The sequence below is a fragment of the Dama dama genome, chromosome 12 (genome assembly GCF_033118175.1).
Source record: "Dama dama isolate Ldn47 chromosome 12, ASM3311817v1, whole genome shotgun sequence".
Classification (NCBI taxonomy): domain Eukaryota; kingdom Metazoa; phylum Chordata; class Mammalia; order Artiodactyla; family Cervidae; genus Dama; species Dama dama.
The window spans coordinates 86,201,160-86,222,364 of NC_083692.1; the positions used below are offsets into that span (position 1 = coordinate 86,201,160).

Genomic DNA, 21,205 nt, shown 5'->3' on the forward strand with positions numbered 1-21,205 from the left:
CCCCGCCTCCATGGGAGGAAGGCTGGGAGCCCACAGCCCGTGAGTCACGCTATGTGGCCCATGGAAAGGGCCTGATGCTTGCCACGACCTTTGGGGTTTGCCATCTGGTGCCCACGCCAGAGGGTATAGGGTGTCCAGCCCCTGGGAAGCGCAACAGGCCTTGAGGCTACAGATGGCTATATAAGGCTGAGGCTGCCGGAGCGGCAGGGGTGCCAGACCCCAGGAGCAATTTGGCTGGTCTTGGGGGTGACGCAAACATTTCCCCTGCGCTTCGCCAGTTATCCCGCCAGTGAGACTGAATCATATTCTCAAAACCTCAAGCCTGATGGGCACACGTAATGCCGAGACTCAAGAATGGCAAAGAGGGCTGACCCAGGCCCCTCCTCCTTCATAACAAAGAAATATTTGGGGCAACACAGAGAAAACTGCTCCGGAACTAGTCCCAGCTTTGCCATTAACAGATCATGGGACCTGCGTCAGCTCACCTCTCTGGGCCTCGATTTCTGCATCTGTACTATGAGGACAGTAAGCCCTGTCCTGCTGCATCCTGCAGTGCCAAGGACCCCAGAGGAATCATGTTTGGGAGAATGGGGCTGGGAGGTAGGGGGTGGCTCTTATTCTTTGAAAAGGACAGAGTCCATCTTCAGGCAAATTTGGGGTCATGATGACTTGGTGTATTTACCAAGATAGTTGCATGTTGGCCATTTCCAGGACAGATGACTTCTAGGAAGGCTCCAGTCTTCGTGTGGAGGTTACTAGTTATACCCACTCCTGTTCGTCGATGCCGTGTGGCATCTGTGAGTCCCCACAGTGATCCTGGGAGGTAAGCAGTGCTGGAATTGTTAACACATTTCACAGCCAAGAAAACCAAGGTCAGTGAAACTTCTCCAGGCCACACAGCAACCCCTAGAATCTCAGCCCAAAGATCTTGCCCTGTAGTGGGGGCCCACCAAGCTGTCCATGGGGCTTTAGCATTCCACTCTGTAAAATGGGGAGAGCTGTGAGGAGTCCGCCGTCTCAAGCAGGACAGGGATCACTTTTCTAGAAGATGGCCAGGTTTTGTTTTTTCTAATCTAGAACCTGCTCTGCTTGATTGTGTTCCTCGAAGGCATGCTTTCCAGAAAAGCATGTTCCCAGAGGGAATATCCCTCTGGGACACTTGGTCACAGACCAGGTTGACCTTGAAAATGGGAGCAGCCAGAAAAGCAAGCTTGGAGCCCAAACTTTGAAACTTTGTTTACTGACCTCTCTGTCTCTTTGGCTGGAAAAAAAAATGCAGCAGCCTTGACCACACAGTCACGTGCAGAATTAAGTGGCCAAGTATCACGTCGTCTAGACAAGTAGATTTTATGAGTCCAATTAACTCCTGCCAATCAAAAATAGTCATGCTTAATAAGTGGATATATTTAGAATCTGTCCTTATCTGGTCCCCAGGGGGAAACCTCAGCTCTTATTTCATAGACTCTTAATTTCAAACAGAGCTCTGTTAACTCCTACTTTGGACCTTAGTTCTCTCTCTTCAGAGCGGCGGGTGGGAGGCGGGCAGGGGGATAACTGACTATAAGAAGCCACGTAAGTCTTGTGTCACCTGAACCTCCATGTCCATCCCTCTCAACAATCTTAAGCCAGAAAATGAGCAATTGCTGCTTCTTTGGCTCACATTGCCAGGGGTGGGAAGCTGCTGGGAGAGCAGGGCTCCAGAAAGGTCTCTTCACTCCTGATGCATCGTGTGTGGCCCTCTGTGGCCCTCGGGGTCTGGGAAGACGTCAGGGATGTGTGAGCCATGGCATCTCCTGCCAGGACAGCACAGCTGTGCCTGGGAGCTTCTGGGTCACTGTCAGTACCAGGACCCGAGCCAGCAGGCAGGTGGTGGCTGAGAGAGGGGCTGGCACCCAAAGCCTAAAGGGGTCCAGACATGCCAGAGGCAGGTGGTGCTGAAGGGAAACAGTGCCCGCTTTAAGGATTTTGCTTCCTGTCTGCACTAGGGCTCTGTCTGCCTGCTGGTGGGCCCCTCTGGGCCACGTCCAAAGATGCTGCCTGCTGGTGGGCCGGGCATGAGGGATAGAGGGGGCTTTGGGGGCGCTCTAAGGGGAGGGCCGGGGCCATCCAGACTGCAGTGGGATTCTCCCTGGACTCGAGGGATGGTGGCACTGCCAGGGCTTGGCCAGGTCAGGGGGAAGTAGTTGCTCTTTCTCTGGAAATACATGTGCATGTGAGCAACATGCATTAATTTCCAGGGGGTGCATCACAAGTCAGCACAAAGTAGATGGCTTCCCAAAACAGAAGTTTACTCTCTCACAGGGTGTCGGCGGGCTCTGCTCCATCTAAAGGATCTAGGAGAAATCGTCCTTACTTATTCCAGCTTCTGGTGGCCCCAGGCATTCTTTGGCTGGTGGCAGCTTCACTCCTGGCACTGTCTCCATTTCACATGGCTTCCTCTTCTCCCAGGGTCTCTCCTCTGTGTGTCTCCTGTAAGGACACATCACTGAATCGAGGGCCCCACCTGGCTAATTCAAGATGACCTCCTCTTGAGATCTTTAACTACAATTGCCAAAACCCTTTCCCTGAATAAGGTCACAAAGACAGAGGCTCAAGGGCCAGTTGGGTGGCCACCCCTGGCCACTCTTTACCCCGTCTGGCTGCCTCTCCCCCCCAAGCCCCAAGCAAAGACGTGGTACCTCAGGGGACAGCCATGAACACTGTACATTGTACCCCAGCCCCTGGGTCCCCGGCTGAAAGACTGTCACATGAGATGAAGAATGAGGCCCCCGAGAGATGATGGCAGATGGCCAAGATCCCAAATCACCCTTCCGCTGTCTGAATGATCCTTATTACCACCCTCCTACCATCTGGTAAACCCCTATCCACCCATTAAGACCCAGCTCAAGCACACCTCCTCCAGGACGTCTGCCCTGCACTCTCCTTGCCGAGACAGCTTCCATCCCATTTGCTGCTGGGCCCATGTGGTCTTCATCTCTGTGTCTCCTGGCCAGGCCTGGACAGGCCACAGCATCCCTCTCCCAGGGAGACGAAGATCTGAGTCTGACGAAGGTCTGCAGGGGCTACCCCTCCAGGATTCCCTCCCACCCTTCTTACCCCAACCTCCCCTCAACACGGCCCTGCAGATTCCATCCTTTGCCGGGAAGGAAGACTTCCCCTAGCATCTTCACCTGTCTTCTTTTCCTTCCCAGGTTGGTTGTTGGCGCCCCACTGGAAACCAATGGCCACCAGAAGACAGGAGATGTGTACAAGTGTCCAGTGGCCGAAGGGAACTGCACCAAGCTCAACCTGGGTAATGTGGGCTGTCTGCAAGGAGGCCAACCATTGTCCACAGCGGGCGGGCACTGAAGCACGTCCCTGCCCCCTGTCACACTGCTTTCTCGTGGCTTCCCTAGGAGCTGACCCAGGTGGTATTCCTGCCCCCATTTTACAGATGAGGAAGCTGAGGCCAGAGAAAGAAAGCAACTTTCTCACAGTCACCCAGCTTGTCAGGAGCTGACCAGGATGCACACCCAGGTCTTCAGTGTCCCGGGCCATGGCTCTTTCTGCCCATCCATGGCCCCTCAACTCAGGGGAGCAGGAACACCTCCTATCTTTTTTGTTCTTTCGACTTTGAAATAACAGTAATGGCCAACATTCATATGTCTTCCAAAAAGTTTGTTTGAATTTTTCTGTAGCGTCTTACAGAAAAGCCCAAGCAAACTTTTTGGCCAACCCAATATATGTTCACCTAATGCCAGGCACTGGTTTAAGCACTTTTGGGTATTTTTGACTCATTAAATCCCAACAACAACCATATGAGATGTAATCATCAACGACAGCCGGTGGAAGTGAGGGGACCTGCCTGGGGTCAGCTAATAAGCAGCAAGTTCAGGACTATGACCCAGGCAATCTGCAGCCACCCTTTAGCCTTTAACTACGCAGCACTACTTTTCTGAAATGATGACTCTGTTCCTCCCTGCAGAGCCCTGGGGCCCAAGGCAAAGGCTGTGCACAGCCTCAAGGGCTCCCAATCTATGCGTCCACACCCCTGTGTGTGTGTACGCAGTTCACTAAGGCACACACACCACTTCTCTAAAGCGTTTCTGCTTTGTCCTAAAGGTCTGACAGTGGCCAGGCCTTGGGCGGAGGTCCCACATGGGATAAGCCGTGATTCTAGGACTGACCTTCCCCAGGGCAGGGCTCTTGGCCTCCCACTCTTCCAGGAGGGGAGCCTCCATCCTAGAGGACTGGGCTGGGGCCCTCTGGGGAGGCTGTGGGGGGGGAGCCGGGCCTGGCGGGAGAGATGGCAGAACTTCAAGAGATAAGCAGATGGATGAAAAGGCTACATCAAAGAGAAAGCCCCAGAACCCAGATCCCTTGGGCAGCCAGCTGTCCCAGCACACAGCGTTCAGCGTCATGCTGGCCATATCTATGTCAGCACTGTGGGTGAGAAGTTCAGACCCCAGCACAGCCGTGGCCCAGGCTTCACGAGGAAACGGTCCAGGGCAGGCAGGAGTCGGGCTGGCAGCTCATGGATCCCAGTCATCACCACCCTGAGAGCACAGGCTCCCTAAGAGGCCAAGCTGGAGTCTCATTCTAGCTGAACAGTTTCCTCGCTATGTCCAGGGGGAGCCCACACGCTCTTTCTGAGCCAACATTCACTCATATATGACCCTAGGATCCACCTCTGGTCTAATATGTCCCCCAGCCTCTCGTGAGCACCTAGGGTGTGCCAACCATGATGCTAGTTAATGGGGATACAGCAGGAACAAGGAGCCAAGGGCTCTGCTGGGAAGGCATGGCAAGTGAGAAGACGAACTAGAAAGCAGGACCACCCCAGGTGAGGAGAGAGATTGTGTGAAGAACCAGGGGTTGTGATAAGAGAGGCTGGGTGGGGAGGAGGTAGGAAGCGGGTTCTCCTTGGCAAGAGTACTGGGCTGGGGTGGTCGAAGAAGCCTTCCCTGAGAAGGTAACTTTTGAGCAGACGTCTGACGATGAGTCAGTCCAGCAGGACCAGAGCATTCTAGGCAGAGGAGAAGCAAGTGCAAAGGTCCTGTGGAACAAATGAACTTGCTCTATTGGAGGATGGAAAGGATTGTGTGGCTGAGGCAGAGAGAGCAAGGCAGGTGTTGGGAGGCATGCGCACAAGCCCGGGGTCTGGGCCACCGAGAAAAACCCCCTGGTCCAGGTGGGAACCAGACACATGAATCCATCGTTTAATAGTTTCCTCTACTGCTGTGGTTTCCAATGTGGACCTGATTTCCCTCCAAAGAAGGAGGAGCCTCAACTGGCAATGGCAGACATGAAGCCATCAGACCCTGGAACTGGGGCTTAACGTGGGAGGCAGTGGGCAGCGAAGAGTGTGGCGGCCAAGGAAAAATACTAGTCCGGGGGCACCTCATTTGAGGAGCTTTTTTCCTCCCAATGAGGAGGCGGGAAGACCATCTACCAGTTTATCCTTATCCGCACAGTGGAAAATGCAAAGCAAGGAAACCTGAGTTCTGGGTTTTCCTTTGGCAGCTCCAAGCTCCAATCCCCACTGAGCCAGGAATGTTCTTTCCTTTCTCTCCGGGGAAGTCAATGTCAGTCATTCACGCCTCAGTGTTGCAGAGTCTACTTACCTCTGGCACTTTCTTCCCAAAGCCTGGATGAAGTCAGGGTTTTCCTGACGGGCGGGTGCTCAGGGAGGGAATGTGATTCTGGAGGGCAGGCCCTGTGTGAGGAGGGACGTGTGCCCCAGCCCCTCACACAGAGCCACTGAGAAAGAGGTTAGTCTCCCCTGGTCACAGAGGGGGAGTTCGTGACTGCTTCAAGAAGCTGGACTCTAACCTGAGTCTCTTACTCCAACACAAGGGTCTTCCCCACCATGGCATCTGCATCTGGGCCACAGTTTCACGAAGGACTTTAGTCATTGAGGCAAGGAAGGGAGAGAGGCGGCGGGGTGAGGACGGGGCACCCCTTAAATAAATGAAGGGCAGAATTCTCTAAGTCCCTGAGGGGAGAAAGTGACCCAGCTGGGGCTTGGAGCTTCCTCTCCAGACTTCTCACTGCATACCTCTGCCACCACGGCCCTGCAGGCAGATGGCGAGACTCAGGATGTGTAACATTGTCTATCCTGGATTCAAGTCCCAGCGCTTTCGTTTACCAGTGATTGACATTATATTAATGGAAGTCACCACCCCTTGCGAGGGCTTCTCTGGTAGCTCAGTGGTAAAGAATCCCCCTGCCAATCCAGGATACACTCAGGGTTTGATTCCTGGGTCGGGAAGATCCCCTGGAGAAGGGAATGGCTACCCACTCCAGTATTCTTGCCTGAAGAATTCCATGGACAGTGGGGCCTGGTGGGTTACAGTCCATGGGGTCGCAAAGAGTCAGATGCAACTTAGCGACTGAACAACAACAAAACCGCTCTGCACACCTTGACTTTCCCCTCTATAAAATGGAAATGGTGGCCCCTGGACCGCCCAGGATCAAGAGGGGGTCCTGGGAGGGTGGGTGCAGGCGGCACTTTGTAAGTGATAAAGCACCATAAGAGCACCAGGGTTATTAGTATGATTTTCTTTCTGGTTTGTTTGGACAGAAAATACAGAAAACAATCCCAGGCACTGGTAGCACAGCCAAGAGGGGCTGGATTTCAAAAGGAACCTTACTACAAACTGCAGGAAACCAAGGGGAAAAACAACAAACACAGTCGCCCTGTCCCCGCCCACAGTGCTGCCGGCCGTCTGAAGTTCTGGGCTCTGCCCGTGCCTGGGCTCAGGTCCTGCTGGCCTGGGCCCCAGAGGGTTGGCCAACTCTTCACACTTCCAATCGCCAGCAGAGCTAAATGTTCTTAGAGATCACGCCCCTCCCCTTAAGCAAAGAAAACATCTAGGCTCTGTTCACAGCACAGGAGGACTGCTTGCTGGGGCTTAACAAAATCCCAACTCACTTTCCCCTAAACTCTACCCACCTCCCAGGTGCCTGCACACACACACACACACACACACACACACACAGGGGAATTCAAGCTCACATCTTTCCCGTCAGTGGCCTGACAGAATGATCTGGTAAAACCTTACCCAATATAATCAACTCAGTAATTTTAATCTGCCACGACCCTCTCCCTCTACCCGGTCAGCTGATAATCCTTCACCTGAATTTCTTCTGGGGGCCAGCCACAGAAGGACATTCTTGGGCAAGACCTTGGACCTCTAGAAGGCTCTTGTTGAGTTGGCTATTTGTTCCCTGTGAGAAAGAATCGGTTGTCTTGTGTCAGTTTATCAGCTGAGCAGAGGGCTGGACCCTGAGGTAGCTGGACAGGGGACTGGTCAGTGCTCATGGCAGGTTGGCTTGAAGAAAGATGTGGAAGAGACGCTGCATAGAGGAGCTGGAGGAGCCAGCCTCAGTGGGGTACCCTGGTATGTTTGGGGAGGGACACAGAAATGGCTGGAGGAGGGAAAGCTCTGGATTAGGAGATGGAAAGTCCGGTCATGTGCTTCCTGTGTGACTCTGGGCTGCTTGCTTGGCCTCTCTGAGCTTCATATTCCTCTTCTCACACCGAGTTGAGAGGAAGTAATCAGAAGACCTTTGGGCAAGGCCTTAGTAAACCATGAAGGGCTCACTGATCTGCAGATGAGTGAGGGGTCCAGAGGGGCAGGCAGAATGGGAGAGGACCCTGTTTGCCTCTGCCTTGGGCCCCTCTGGCGGACACCGGCAGCAGCAGACGCTGGGCAGAAGGCGGGTGGGAGGGACTGCAGGCTGAGCCTCTCCATTCCACCCCAGGAAGGGTCACCCTATCCAACGTGTCCGAGAGGAAGGACAACATGCGTCTCGGCCTGAGCCTGGCCACCAACCCCAAGGACAACAGCTTCCTGGTAAGAGCCACCCACTGGCCCTCTTTCTAATCCCCAGCCCTTCCTGCCCCCCCATGCCCTCTGCTTGGAGCCGCAAGGGACATGGAGTGGCTGAACATGCCTGCCCACCAGACTACCGGTCCCTGCGCGCCCCAGGAGCAGCCCCTCCTCCAGCTTCCTGCCTGTGCCATTCTGCCTACTGCACCCTAAACTTTTTCAAGGGACAATTCAGACAAGAAAAAGGATTGAGCCTTTTGTGTACATTCCCTTTGGAGGTCGGGGGGGGGGAGCGGGGAGCATGGAGCAGACAGCCTAAAAAGGAACAAGAATAAAGATTATTAACAGTCCAATAGGGTGGGGGGGGGGGCTATCTTGTTCTTTGGGGAGCCCAATGTCCAAGGCAGAGGCCGAATCTCTGCTCCAGAATTGATGAAAGAGTTAGGACACACCACATACCCTGAGAAGACTTGGAGCGGAAGTCATAAATGAGTGAATGCAGAGTTTCTACAACAGAGGAAAGGATAAAGGGGGCAGGCCACCTGAACGGCATGGGGGATCAGATGAGAAGATTTCCTGGAGAATGGTTCTGTTTTGTTTTTAAAGAAGAAACTAGTCTTAGCAAGGAAGAAAAAGGAAGGAGTACTTGGGCTGAGGTGGTAGAGATGTTCATTCATTTAGACTATTTTTTGAGTTCTTACAATGAACTGAGCCTGATGCTGGGCACTGGGGATTCAGCAGTCTGCAGAGCTCCCTGCCCTCCTGAAGCTTCCATTCTGTTTGGAGGTGTGATGATAACAAATGAGTAATATGAACATGCTGTTGGGACAGAAAGTCAGCAGCACTAGGTGCTGGGAGTTCTCTGCACCCACCCAGGCAAGCAGATGCAAGCTTTGCTCACAGTGGGCGGGTGCAGGTGGCCTGATTGATTGACACTGCCCACCCCTTGCCACCACATTCAAGTAAACCACTATGAATGTGGGTGATGCTGGGACTGATGGTTCCTAGAAACAGCTGCAAGAGAAGATTTCAGAGAAAAATTACCCCAAAAAGCCCAATAAAATGCACCACTCATTTTAAGATAGGAAAGCTGGTATCACTATCTGCTGTCACCCATCAGTCCATTTCTGTTGACAAATGAGACACCAGGGCAGTGAGATGACTGGGATGCTCAGAGATTTGACAGGAGCATAGTGGCTCTACCAGGGAAAGTCCCGAGGCGCCTCAGTAAATGGTTAGTCCACAGCCCTCATCATCCCCAACCAAGGGCAACAGGAGCCCTGGTCCTGTCCACACATACTTGTCAGGGGCTTTGGTCTGACACCCTTCTCCATATGATGCTCCTTGTCAAACCCAATCAACTTGATTTCACTGACTTCACAAGGTGGAATGAAGGTCCGAGAGGGATGGTGTGACACAGCCCCTGGGGCCTGTGAGGGGCGGTTAAGACCCTAGTTTGTAAATACCAACCTTTGTTAACTCATTCACTCATCCATTCATCCATTTACTCATCAGTCCATCCCCCAACCAAATGTCCTTCCCTCTATTCATCTATCCATCCATCCATTCATTCAGCCACCCATCTGTCTGCTTATCAGTCTACCCCCTCATCCTCCCATCTAATCATCCATCGCTTCCCACATCCATCAACCATCCATCCATGCACCCATCCATCCATCCTCCATTCATTTATCCATCATCTATCCATCCATCCATCATTCTTCTATCCCTCCAGCCATTATCCATCACCTGCTGCTGCCGTTGCTGCTGCTAAGTCGCTTCAGTCGTGTCCGACTTTGTGCGACCCCATAGACGGCAGCCCACCAGGCTCCCCCGTCCCTGGGATTCTCCAGGCAAGAACACTGGAGTGGGTTGCCATTTCCTTCTCCAATGCATGAAAGTGAAAAGTGAAAGTGAAGTCGCTCAGTCGTGTCCAACACTTAGCGACCCCATGGACTGCAGCCTACCAGGCTCCTCCATACATGGGATTGTCCAAGCAAGAGTACTGGAGTGGGTTGCCATCGCCTTCTCCTATCAATCACATACTCTCCCATTATTCAGTCTCACCCACTTCCAGAAATAACTTGCAGAAGCTTCAACAAAAGACACAGATAAAACGTTTAAAATCTGAGTTAGAAAAGAAACCTAATTAAATAAAGGGATTGGAAGTAGAACAATTGTTCTTCCAAACCAAAAGAAATAACAGCATAAAATTTAGTCTTGAGTTCTCCAGCAGCAGGACAAAAATAAAGACAGAAGTTGGGCTTTCATTTTCAATGACTCTGAGAGGACTCATCATTCAGTCTTTAAACGAGGGGCTGACATCAATGTTTTGGCAGCAAACTTCATAGAAAGAGCAGAAACATGCTTTTTCCTTTCCCTAGTAAGAAAGAGCCATGGGCATGTTGTTGGGACCCTGTCCTGGAAGTTTGCCTGGTAATGACCTTCAGGTGACCTCTTTAGGAAAGCCTTTGAAGGGTCCCCTCCCATGGATGACAAGGTTTTCCTGCCTCCTGTGTGGTGGGAGGGGTAGACAGGCAGGGGAAGGAGAGTCACAACCCTGATGATGGGGTGGAGAAGGAGACCTTTGAAAATAAAACAAAGGTGGATTCTAAGATTAGTCTCCCTTTCACCTGAAATCAAGGGAACTGGTACATGTTACAGCAAGATAGGTTTCAGTTAGACTTGGAGAAGACCCTCTAAATCCTAAGGATAGCATCTGGTGTCTTGGATGGTGGGGCTGGGCCAAAGGCTCCTGGGCCCAGACCCTCCCTGAGGCTCCCCACTGACCGGGGTCCGTACTGTGCTCCATAGGCCTGCAGCCCACTCTGGTCGCACGAGTGTGGGAGTTCCTACTACACCACAGGGATGTGTTCACGAGTCAACTCCAACTTCAGATTCTCCAAGACTGTGGCCCCAGCTCTCCAAAGTAAGTGGCTTCCAATCTATAGACTCAGGCTAAGCAACTGGCAGTCCCTGCGAGGCCCCGGGCTCTGACCACCCCATACCGTGGCTGCAAAGCAGAGCTTGGACTCTAGCCCCGCCCGGCTCTGGCTCTCTGGGTAACCTCTGGGGTCACAATCCTGGCCCACCCTCCCCTACAGAGTGATGGTGGGGGGGTTAAGGTTATGAAGACCATCCTGACAGCCAGAGAGGCTCATTGCAAACCTGAGTGAGGAGGAGATGGCCAGGTTGCCATGAACAGCAGGCAGGCTGCTCACTGCACAAATCTGGGGACGTGGTTCACTTAGACTACAGTGTGAATGGTGCCCTCTGATGCTACGCAGTGCAGCTGCCCTGGAGGTGCAGGGTCAAGGAGAACAGAAGTATTCCTGGTAATAGTCCCATCTAATCTGTGCTCCTGGACATGAGGAAGCACTGCCCAGCTTTCCTGGGGCCTCAGGGAACACAAACCTCCCACTCTCTCCCCACCTGCCAGGAAAGTCTGGGACGTCAAGTGCAGACCTTGCCTCTGGCATGGCTCCGAGCCTCACTATTTCCTGTGGGCTAAATACCATTGCCCAAGCAGCTGCTGCCTGCTTTATTGAGGGTGGGGGATCAGCTCCTCTGGCTAAAGGCAGCCTCCCTCCAAACAACAGCGCCCAGTCAGAGACAGAAGGTGGTGCATGGAGGAGGGAGGAGGAAGGGTCAGTCCCACAGGGTCTGGGAAGTGGTCCTCTTAGGGGTGATGAGGGGCTTCGATTCTGTTCTCACACCTCAGCAGGAGAGCACGCACGTGTGTACACGCACCTGGGGTCTCATCCTAGACCTGCTGAGTTAGATCCTCCGTGGTGTTGGCAGGGGTGGTGGGGGCAAGGGGTAATGTCCTGGGATCTGATCTGCTTGGCGCTTGGTCAGTGGGGTGAGGAGGAGGTTCTGGGAGGCCCAGGTGCGTATACACACGTGCGTGCGTTTGTGTTCAGAAGTGTGTGCAGCCATGTTTAAAAACCACAGACCTAAAGCAAGGCTCTTCCCAAGGTGTCTTGAAAAAATTTTTGAAATCTTAAGAAAGAGATGGGTACTAATAAATGCATTCTAATAATAAAACTGGCTTTAAAAGAAACCTGGTCCCTACCAGTAGATTAGAACCGCGCCCCCCCCCCCCCCCCGCCCCCCGCCAAATCAAGGCATTTCTGTCTCGCGTCCTCGTGGCTGCCAGCACCACGCAGCACTCCAGCACATGCTGGATCCAGAGGTGTGGGGCTGCAGTACACTCGAGAAGGACCAAGTTATCGGGCACCATCGGCCTGGAGGCGTAGGACCATCACATGCAGACGAGACGAGAGCCATCCACACAGCTTCTCCTAAAGCAGAGGAGACCCTGAGCATCCGAGCCACCCAGAGCCTCTAAAGTGCTCTCCCAAACACAGAGCCTGGGCAGGCGCCTGGGCTCAAACCCACCACCTTGGCCTTCTGGTGAGCACTGCTGTCCACACGCTGCACCTCCACAATTCAGGAGTTACTGGAGTGGCTGACCCACAAAGCGCCCCCCGCCTCCCATCCCCCGCTATATTGCTATAAAGTGGATTTATTTGAAAATAGTGTGAAAATCCTCCAGTGGAAATAAGCAGGTGCCCAGTATTTCAATGTGGTATAGTTTAGTACATATCATATCAGATTCATGATATCTTATTTCAGAGTAACCCCAGCTGTTTCACAAACAGAAATCAATTCCTTAGATGTTAAAAGACGCCTTTTCCATTTGTTATGGTACCAAGGTTTCATTATTCATTCTGTTGCCATTATTCTTTTTAATTTGGTATTCATATTACAAGCATATAGAGAAACTTTCAGACTCAAAGCAGAGATCAAGGCACAAGAGCTTGACCTGATGATGTCATTACTATGCTAACAAACTGGTTTGGTTAAAAAAATAACATGAGGATCAGCTAAGATTCTTGAGTTCAGCCCGTGAAGCATCACCTTGTTAATTCCTCGTAGCAATCCTCTACTATCATTGTGCCTCTTTCACAGAAGTGAAAACCGATGCCAAGTTGTTAAGTAACTTGCCCAAGGTCAAAGCCAGAGGTCAAACAGTCTGATGCCAGATTCCATATTTCTGGCCATTACACCATGCCTCCCTCCTAAGAAGTGAAGCCCATTCATTCGAGCTGAAAGTGGTAAATGCCAGCCTGCGTATTACTGTAAAATACACAATAATGAACTACAGATTTGGGCAGTGTTGGCTGTCTCCCAAACAAGGACCCGATGGTGGTCAGTTCCTGATGAGGAGCAGAGGCATTCTGGCTTAATTGATGCTGTGTGTAGACAGCCAGCTCAGAGCCATGGAGCAGCATCAGGAATTCCTGGGCTCCTCTCTCACGTGGCCCAAATAAATGTTCAGCCTGAAGACAGCTCCCAGACCGGGCTTCCTTGGACAATCATTCAGGGAACCAGAGATTTTCAGACACTGGCTCCTGGGATAGCTGTGACCATGTCCTCACTCCCCAGGGTGCCAGACGTACATGGACATCGTCATTGTCCTGGACGGTTCCAACAGCATCTACCCCTGGGTGGAGGTTCAGCACTTCCTCATCAACATCCTGAAGAAGTTTTACATTGGCCCCGGGCAGATCCAGGTGAGCATGGCTGGGACTCTCTCCTCCTCCAAACAGGGCCCCCCAAACCCATGGCAGATGCTGCCCTGAGGTGTGGGGGAGTGTCTTTGCATGCACTAGAAAGATGTGGGTGAAAGGGCCAGCAACAGGGCCCTGCAGCCCAAGACACCCATCTCCACTGGGCACATCAAGGGACAGTTTGGGAAAAGCACCATTGGGTGGGATCAACCACTGTCCTCTGGGATGGACACCATCTATTAACAAAAACTTGGATCAGCCAGAGAGTGTGAGAAGGCAGCAGAATCCCGCTGGGTGAGGCAGGGGGAGAATTAGACTCTTTGATCTTGGAGCAGAGACTGGGGAAGCTGTCGTAGCTGCCAGCACATATTTGAAATGCTGCCTAGCCAGTGAGGGGGGAGGTTTGTTCCGTATTGTTTTGGCAGGCCAAACGAGGACCAGTGAATAGAAATGACAAGGTGGCAGATTTCAAGTCATCTAAGAAAGTATTTATTTAATAATTTTATGTATTTATTTTTGGCTGTGCTGGGTCTTCATTGCCATGCAGGTTTTTCTCTAGCTGAAGCAAATGGGGGCTGCTCTAGGCAGTACACGGGCTTAGTAGTCATCGTGCTTGGGCTTAGTTGCTCCGGGGCATGTCGATCTTCCCAGAGCAGGGATCGAACCCGTGTCTTCTGCATTGACAGGCAGACTCTCTACAACTGGGCCATTAGGAAGCCCTAAGAAACTGTTTTGCAGCAATCAAAGCTGGTAAAAAGGGAGTGGGCTTTCTCATGAAGTGATGAGCTCCCCACCCCCTGGGAAACTGTTTTAGGGTATGCCAGGTGAAAATTCAGCATTCGGAAATGCACCCTTACCAAATAGACTCTGTGGGCCCATCCAACAATAGTATTTGTTCAGTCTAGTCCTACTACAGTTAGGTTTTGTTTATTCTTTTCAGATTTTGTTTCTTTTAAGGCTATTAATATTTGAGGCTAATTAATATTTCAGACTTCTCTTCCAAAATGTAAAGAATCTTAGCTCCAGATTTTGGTGAACAATGCCATAGCCCATCCTCCCACAGTATTCCTAGATTTTAGATTTCAATTCTGTGCTCAACTTCTGTCTTTTTAAGTAAGAAACTTAATCTGCTGGGTCTTTTAGATCAGTCTCCTCTTTCGATAGGCACCTCCCACTTGTCTCACCAAGCCAGCCATTCATTCCCAGGACTTGGCAGAACCTGCTTCCCTTTGGCTTAATCCCTCTCCCTTCGGAAGGTCCCCAGGCCTCCTCACTCCTGACCAGTCCCAGAGAGATGACTCCAGGAGGCCTCATCCCCAAAGGGCCAGCCTTCAGGGGTCAAGACATTCTGTCGCCCGCTCCTTTGACTCGCAGGTTGGAGTTGTGCAGTATGGAGAAGATGTGGTACACGAATTTCACCTCAACGACTACAGGTCTGTAAGGGACGTGGTGGAAGCTGCCAGCCACATCGAGCAGAGAGGAGGGACAGAAACCCGGACGGCATTTGGAATTGAATTTGCTCGGTAAAAAAAGATTAATTTTTCTAGATCTCGATACTGTTCTAGTTATCTATTACTGCCCCGCCAAATTTAGTGTCTGAAGAGACAATAATTAACCCCTCCAAGTACTGGGCGTTGGTTGGGCTCAGCCGTCAGCTCACCTTGGGTTCTCTCGTGTGGTTGAAGTCTGGTGTTAGCTGGGATTGTTGTCACCTGAAGGTTCAACTGGACTGGTCATCCAGAATGGCACGCTCACATGGCTGGCAGTGAAGGCTGGCCATGGGCTGGGAGTCCAGCTGAGGCTGGCAGTCTGAGCTCCTGTGAGTGGGCATGTGGCTTGACACTCTCACTTTATGGCAGTCAGCCTTTGAGAGGAAGTTTTCCAAGGGACCCAGGCAGGAACTCCAAGACTGCCTGTGACCTAGCTGCAGAAGCCCCAGAATATAACTTCTGTCATAGTTTTCTTTTGGCTGTGCCACACAGAATGTGAGATCTTAGTTCCTTGACTGAGGATTGAACCCCTGTCTCCTGCAGTGGAAGCATGAAGTCCTAACCTCTGGACTCCCAGGGAATTCCCTGCCATAGTCTATGATTGAGCAAGTCCCTAAGGCCAGCTCAGGTTCAAGGAGAAGAGAATTTAATTTCCCTCCTTGTTGGAGGAATGGCAAGGTCACATCACAGAAGAGCCTTTGGGGGACAGGGGATATTTTTGCTGCCAACTTCAGGAAATATCTTCTACCACTGAGACCCTATCAAAAGTGTGTGGGTCACATAAGGACACAATCTTCTTGTGGGGTATTTTTCATCAGCGGAATGTGAGTAACAGGGTTAAATCTAACATCTGAAATTATAGAGCCATGAGGCTGGCTTTTTAAATGTGACACAAGAACTCACAGTGATAATCAGTGTTATTTTATAGCCATCCAGATAGCTACGTGCTTATTCCAGTGACCCTGACATTGCTCAGAACACCGTACTCACCCACACTGGAATCAATGAATGATTTTAAAGTCAGTTTCCCCAGATCTTTCCAGCTGTAGCCTAAACTCCCAAGATGACTGTGTCCAAGGCATGGAGATTTAGATGTATAAATTTTATACCTACGAATATGAGCTCTGCTGTGTTCATTGAGACCACAGTCCCATTACCTTATAATCCCCCCTCAAGTAGGGTTAGTCAATGTGTTTAGCAGAATTCTGCAATGTGGGAGCTATTTAGTAGTGACATGATTTCGTGTGGTCAAAGAGTGTTTTCCAACCTCACAACTCTTTATGATTATACGCTCCACCAGCGTATTTCTGTCTGCTGATAAAACTTGCTCAAGCTTTTTCCCTAAATGAGCATCTCTGTTTGTAAATATGGCTCTTACTCACCCTCCTGAGAAATGGGCCCTTGCTGCTGTTTTGTCTTCATGGGGGTGAGCCCCTGAGACCCTCGAGTAGGCCCTGTGAAGTGGCCAGTGGAGAACTGAGGAAGCCCACACCCACTGAGCTATCAGTGAGAAGCTGACTGACTCCCGTCGGGGTGGAGCCCACTGTTTGCATCTCATTTCACAGCCAATCTCCCCCAGGCTAAGTGTGTGTGACTCACCTAGGGACTTGAACCATCGTGACTCACAAGCACCGCTGGGGTGTGCAACCTGCACCTCAAGTGAACTTTCAAATCTGCTCTGCCTGGCCAAGTCTGGGGTCCAAATTATAGCTGGCTCCTTCCAAGGGCAAAGGTTTTCTTTCCTTACTCAGCTATTCATAGTGCATTTTTTTCTGTGCACCTACTAAAATAAAAGACCCAGGCCATGGACTTGAGAGTTTATAAAAATGGTAACTCATGATCCCAGGCTTAATAGGGAAGCTCTGATAAGTGTCAGCCTAACTCAGTGAGGATGAGAGAGGGAAGGTTCCAAGGGAGGGTCTTGGGAGGACTGCCAGGATTGGGGGACATCTGACCTGTCCTAGGAAGATGCCAGGATTCCAGCAGGGAGAGGTAGAGAAGACATTCTGCCCCAGTAAGAACAGAGGAAAGGGGAAGTCAAGGAACATTTATGTTCAGAGCTTTGCTCCTGAGCACAGTTTGTGTTGGGGGGATAGTAAGCCCGGAAGCTGCAAAGAAGGTTTGGAACTAGATTATGAGAGTGGTACTGTTGTAGCCAAAGCAAGTGTGAGTGGCCAGTGAAGGTTCTTAAGGACAAGAATGTCATCATCAGATGTGCACATGAAGGTGACTCTGGTAGCCACATGTGGCTTTAGGGGAGGGGGCGGGGCAGCGTTGTGATGCCACATTGTTCATTCAACACTTTTTATTGAGCATCTACTATATGCCTCACGCAGTTTTAGGTACACAGGATGAATCAGTGAACAAAATAGATAAATGTCCTGCCTTCGTGAAGCTGAGGGTGAGGCAAACAATAAGCAAAAAAAAAAAAAAAAAAAAATATATATATATATATATATATATATAGCATGCTAGGAGATACAAGATATGTTGGAAAAATTTTCTTGTTGTTTAGTCGCTAAGTTATATTCGACCCTCTGCAACACCATCAACTGCAGACCATCAGGCTCTTCTGTCCATGGGTTTATCCCAGCAAGAATACTAGAGTTGGTTGCCATTTTCTTCTCCAGGGTATCTTCCTGACCCAGGGATTGAACCTGTGTCTCCTGCATTGGCATGTGAATTCTTTATCACTGAGCCACTGGCAAGCCTGGGGTGGGGATGGGGGGTGGAAAATACAGCCTGGTAAAGGCAGTCAAGCAGGGTGGAGAAGACATATTTAATTAGCATTAACGGGGAAGTCAGGGAAGGCTTCACTGAGAACTAACATTTGAGTGGAGACTTGAAGGAGGCGAGCAAGTTGGCCAGCTGGGTGCTGAGTGGAGGAACTTCCAAGAGGGAGAAGCTCTGATAAAGGCCCTAAGACAAGAATGTGCCTGGTGGTCCCAGGATCAGGAAAGATTCCAGCAGGAGGAGGGGTCAGAAGGGTCACTGAGGGTCTGTCAGGACCTGGGAGAAATGGGAGCCAGGATAGGATTTGAGCAGAAAGGGGACGTGATATGACCTGCTTTCTCCACCCGGTCACCCTGGCTTCCAGGTTCACGGAACCTATCATGAGTATAAAGCTCTCACTGCTCTCCAGGAAGTTATAGTCTAATTTACAAAGCAACAAATCCAAGTCTTTTACACAGTACAAATTCACAATTTTAAATCCGATGACTCGTGCCAGTATTTACACAATTATAGATTCATACAGATATTCACACCATTCCACTCTATGGAAATATAATCCTGAAATGTCCTTGGCTCTACATGTAATAGAACCTGTGTTTCCCCTGCCATATTTTTTTCTCCTGAAGTTTCGTTCTTGGACCTGGCCCTCCAAGAAGGTCTGGGAGCATCTTGAGTCTCCTCTGAGGGGCTCGTAGACTCCCTCCACTGAGTCGGGCTTAAGCCCAAAATATTCTCTATATTCTGTCCTGTCAAGTGTGCCTCAGTCCATGCCTCTTACTAAAATTAGAGGGGATTTTTTAAGCCAGCATATCCAGAATATCACAGAATTTCTCAGAGAGTGGCAGATGGTCCGTTTCTCTTAACTGGTAGCTTGAAAATGCTCTGAACTAATTTATTCTAACTTTTGTGAATTCCTCAGCATCTAAATCATGCATGTCAGCTCATCAACTTGCTGTGTAACAAAAGATACCTCTGGTAACCAACGCTTTGGAGCCTGGAGGTGGAATTTAACCTGGCATCATGGTGCTTAAATCTATGGGTCAGACCCGTGAGGAATTACTGCAGTGCCTAAGGATAACATTTGTTTTTAGTTCCTTATTGGAAAATTCAGAACCTTACAGTCTGAAGGAGAGTTGGCCACACAGGCACCAAAAGCTAGTGATGTTATCAGGAGCCAATTTTTTCTGCTTCATAGATGGGTCACCAGCTGCGAGAGTCTGTCCACAGCATGCCAGCCCCCAGGCCCCTGGCTGGAGTGCCCAGCAAGCAGGCCAAGCACCTGCTCTGGCCACTGAAAACAAAATAAAAAGCAAGAAAGACGAATATTTGTCATGGAATTTGATATTTAATAGTCCCCAAAATAGAACCAAAGTGGTTCTCCTGGGAAAAATCTTTGTCACACTTCATCACACACATTTGCTTGGGTGTTAAATTGCTCTGGATCATCACCTTTCAGACCTTAGGGAAGGGGTTCTCAAACCCCCGTGTTCATTAGAACTGTTGGAAAATTCCAGTGCCTAGACCACACTCCGGAGATTCTGATTCCATGAGTCCAGGAGGGGCCTGACATCATTTTTATTTTAATTCCCCAGGTGATTCTAATGTGCACCGAGGTTTTTGAACCATGAAATTAGGGCCTCTAAAGGTCTCCACCTGACCTTGAACTCCCCTCCCAGAACCACCCCCTCCCTTCTGCTTGCCCAAAGCAGCATGATCAGGACTTGAGAGGGGTTTTTAAAAGTCACTTTTTAAAGACAAGCAGATTTGAATGTTGCTCAGCCATAAAAAGAAATGAAATTGTGCCATTTGCCGAGACGTGGATGGACCTAGAGTCTGTCATACAGAGTGAAGTAAGTCAGAAAGAGAAAAGCAAATACATAGTAATGCACATATGTATATGGAATCTAGAAAAAATGGTATAGATTAACTTATTTGCAAAACAGAAATAGACACACAGACATAGAGAACAAACGCATGGGTAACAAGGGGGAAGTGGGGGTGGGATGGACTAGGAGATTAGGATTGACATATATACACTATTGATACTGTGTCTAAAATAGATAACTAATTAGAACCTACTGTATAGCACAAGGGATACTCTGTGGTGACATAAATGGGTAGGAAACCCAAAAAAGAGGGGATATATGTATATATGTATGTGTATGTATACATGCATGTATATATATATAGATATGTGTACCCAGGGACCAAACCCTGATCTCTCGCATTGCAGGCAGATTTTTTTTTTACCAGTGAAGCCACAAGGGAAGCCCACAGAATGTATACATATAGCTGATTCAATATGCTATATAGCAGCAACTAACACAACATTGTAAAGCAACTATACTCAAATAAAATTTTAAATTTTTAAAAATAAATAAACATAAAGACAAGCAGATTTAAGACCCATCTGAGCAGCCAGCGGACAAGTAGTCTGGGTGTCTCAATCCAGCTTCTTCTTTGGTTTGAGGTTCCAACACCTGTAGTGTTGCTGGGGAGCTTAGCCCCGGCTCCCGTGGCCGCGCCTCTGCAGGAGGTTGGGGGGTTGCCCCATCCCCACTTCCCTCTGTGACCCTCCCCTGTGCTCGGGTTCCAGCTCAGAGGCTTTCCAGAAGGGCGGAAGGAAAGGGGCCAAGAAGGTGATGATTGTCATCACAGATGGGGAGTCCCACGACAGTCCGGACCTAGAGAAGGTGATCCAGCAAAGCGAGAGGGACAACGTGACCAGATACGCCGTGGCCGTGAGTCCTGTCCCACCCATCCCACCCCAGCTTACCTTCTAGAGGCTTTGCCATCAACCCCCCGGGGACTCTGTGGGTAGGGGAGTGTTTTCTGGGCAGTGAACTAGCCATCCGGGCCCTCAAATGGGCCTGTCCTTGTTACGTCTTCACAACAGCTGTGGGTTTTTCCTTCCCTCCATTGCCAGGCAGGCTCTGAAACCTCAGAAACTAGAAAACACCTCCAAGCCTCCCTCCCCCAGCACCCTAGCTTAGAGCAGGCGCTCCAGCCTGCCCTGGGTGTGGGGGAGGTCTGTGCCATGTCCTGTCTGTCGCCCCGGCCCCCTGTTCCCTGGCAGGTCCTGGGCTACTACAACCGCAGGGGCATCAACCCAGAAGCTTTTCTGAACGAAATTAAATACATCGCCAGTGACCCCGACGACAAGCACTTCTTCAACGTCACTGATGAGGCGGCCCTGAAGGACATTGTCGACGCCCTGGGGGACAGGATCTTCAGCTTGGAAGGTGAGCACTGCTTCCTGAGAGGTGCTCATGCTCCTGGGCTCATGGCAGGTAAAGCCCAAGTGAGTGAAATCCAGCCCCACACCTTCAGCACAGGGGGTGTGGGTTGCATCCCTGATTGAGGAGCTAAGTCCTGGCCAAAAAATATATATATATAAACAACAGAAGCAATATTGTAACAAATTCAATAAAGACTTTAAAAAATGATCCACATCAAAAAAAAAAAGAAAAAATCCAGCCCCACAGGATGGGAGGGTTTAGAAGTTCTCCCTTCCTGATAAACCCCAGCGCTCCCATGCTGGACCTGAGACTCCACGCTTTCCGAACAGCCTTGAAGTCTGGTTTTGCTGATA

At 50.4% G+C, this 21,205-nt stretch overlaps 1 protein-coding gene across 1 annotated transcript in view; it reads left to right on the top strand.

Moving 5' to 3' along the window:
* ITGA11 (integrin subunit alpha 11) overlaps positions 1-21,205 on the top strand; it is a 133,551-nt gene that overhangs the window by 62,489 nt on the left and 49,857 nt on the right. The window contains exons 3-9 of the mRNA XM_061157988.1: positions 3,192-3,292; positions 7,747-7,838; positions 10,629-10,743; positions 13,266-13,393; positions 14,765-14,913; positions 20,210-20,354; positions 20,690-20,855. Of these exons, the coding sequence (XP_061013971.1) occupies positions 3,192-3,292; positions 7,747-7,838; positions 10,629-10,743; positions 13,266-13,393; positions 14,765-14,913; positions 20,210-20,354; positions 20,690-20,855 (896 nt within the window). The remainder of the gene's footprint in view (positions 1-3,191; positions 3,293-7,746; positions 7,839-10,628; positions 10,744-13,265; positions 13,394-14,764; positions 14,914-20,209; positions 20,355-20,689; positions 20,856-21,205) is intronic.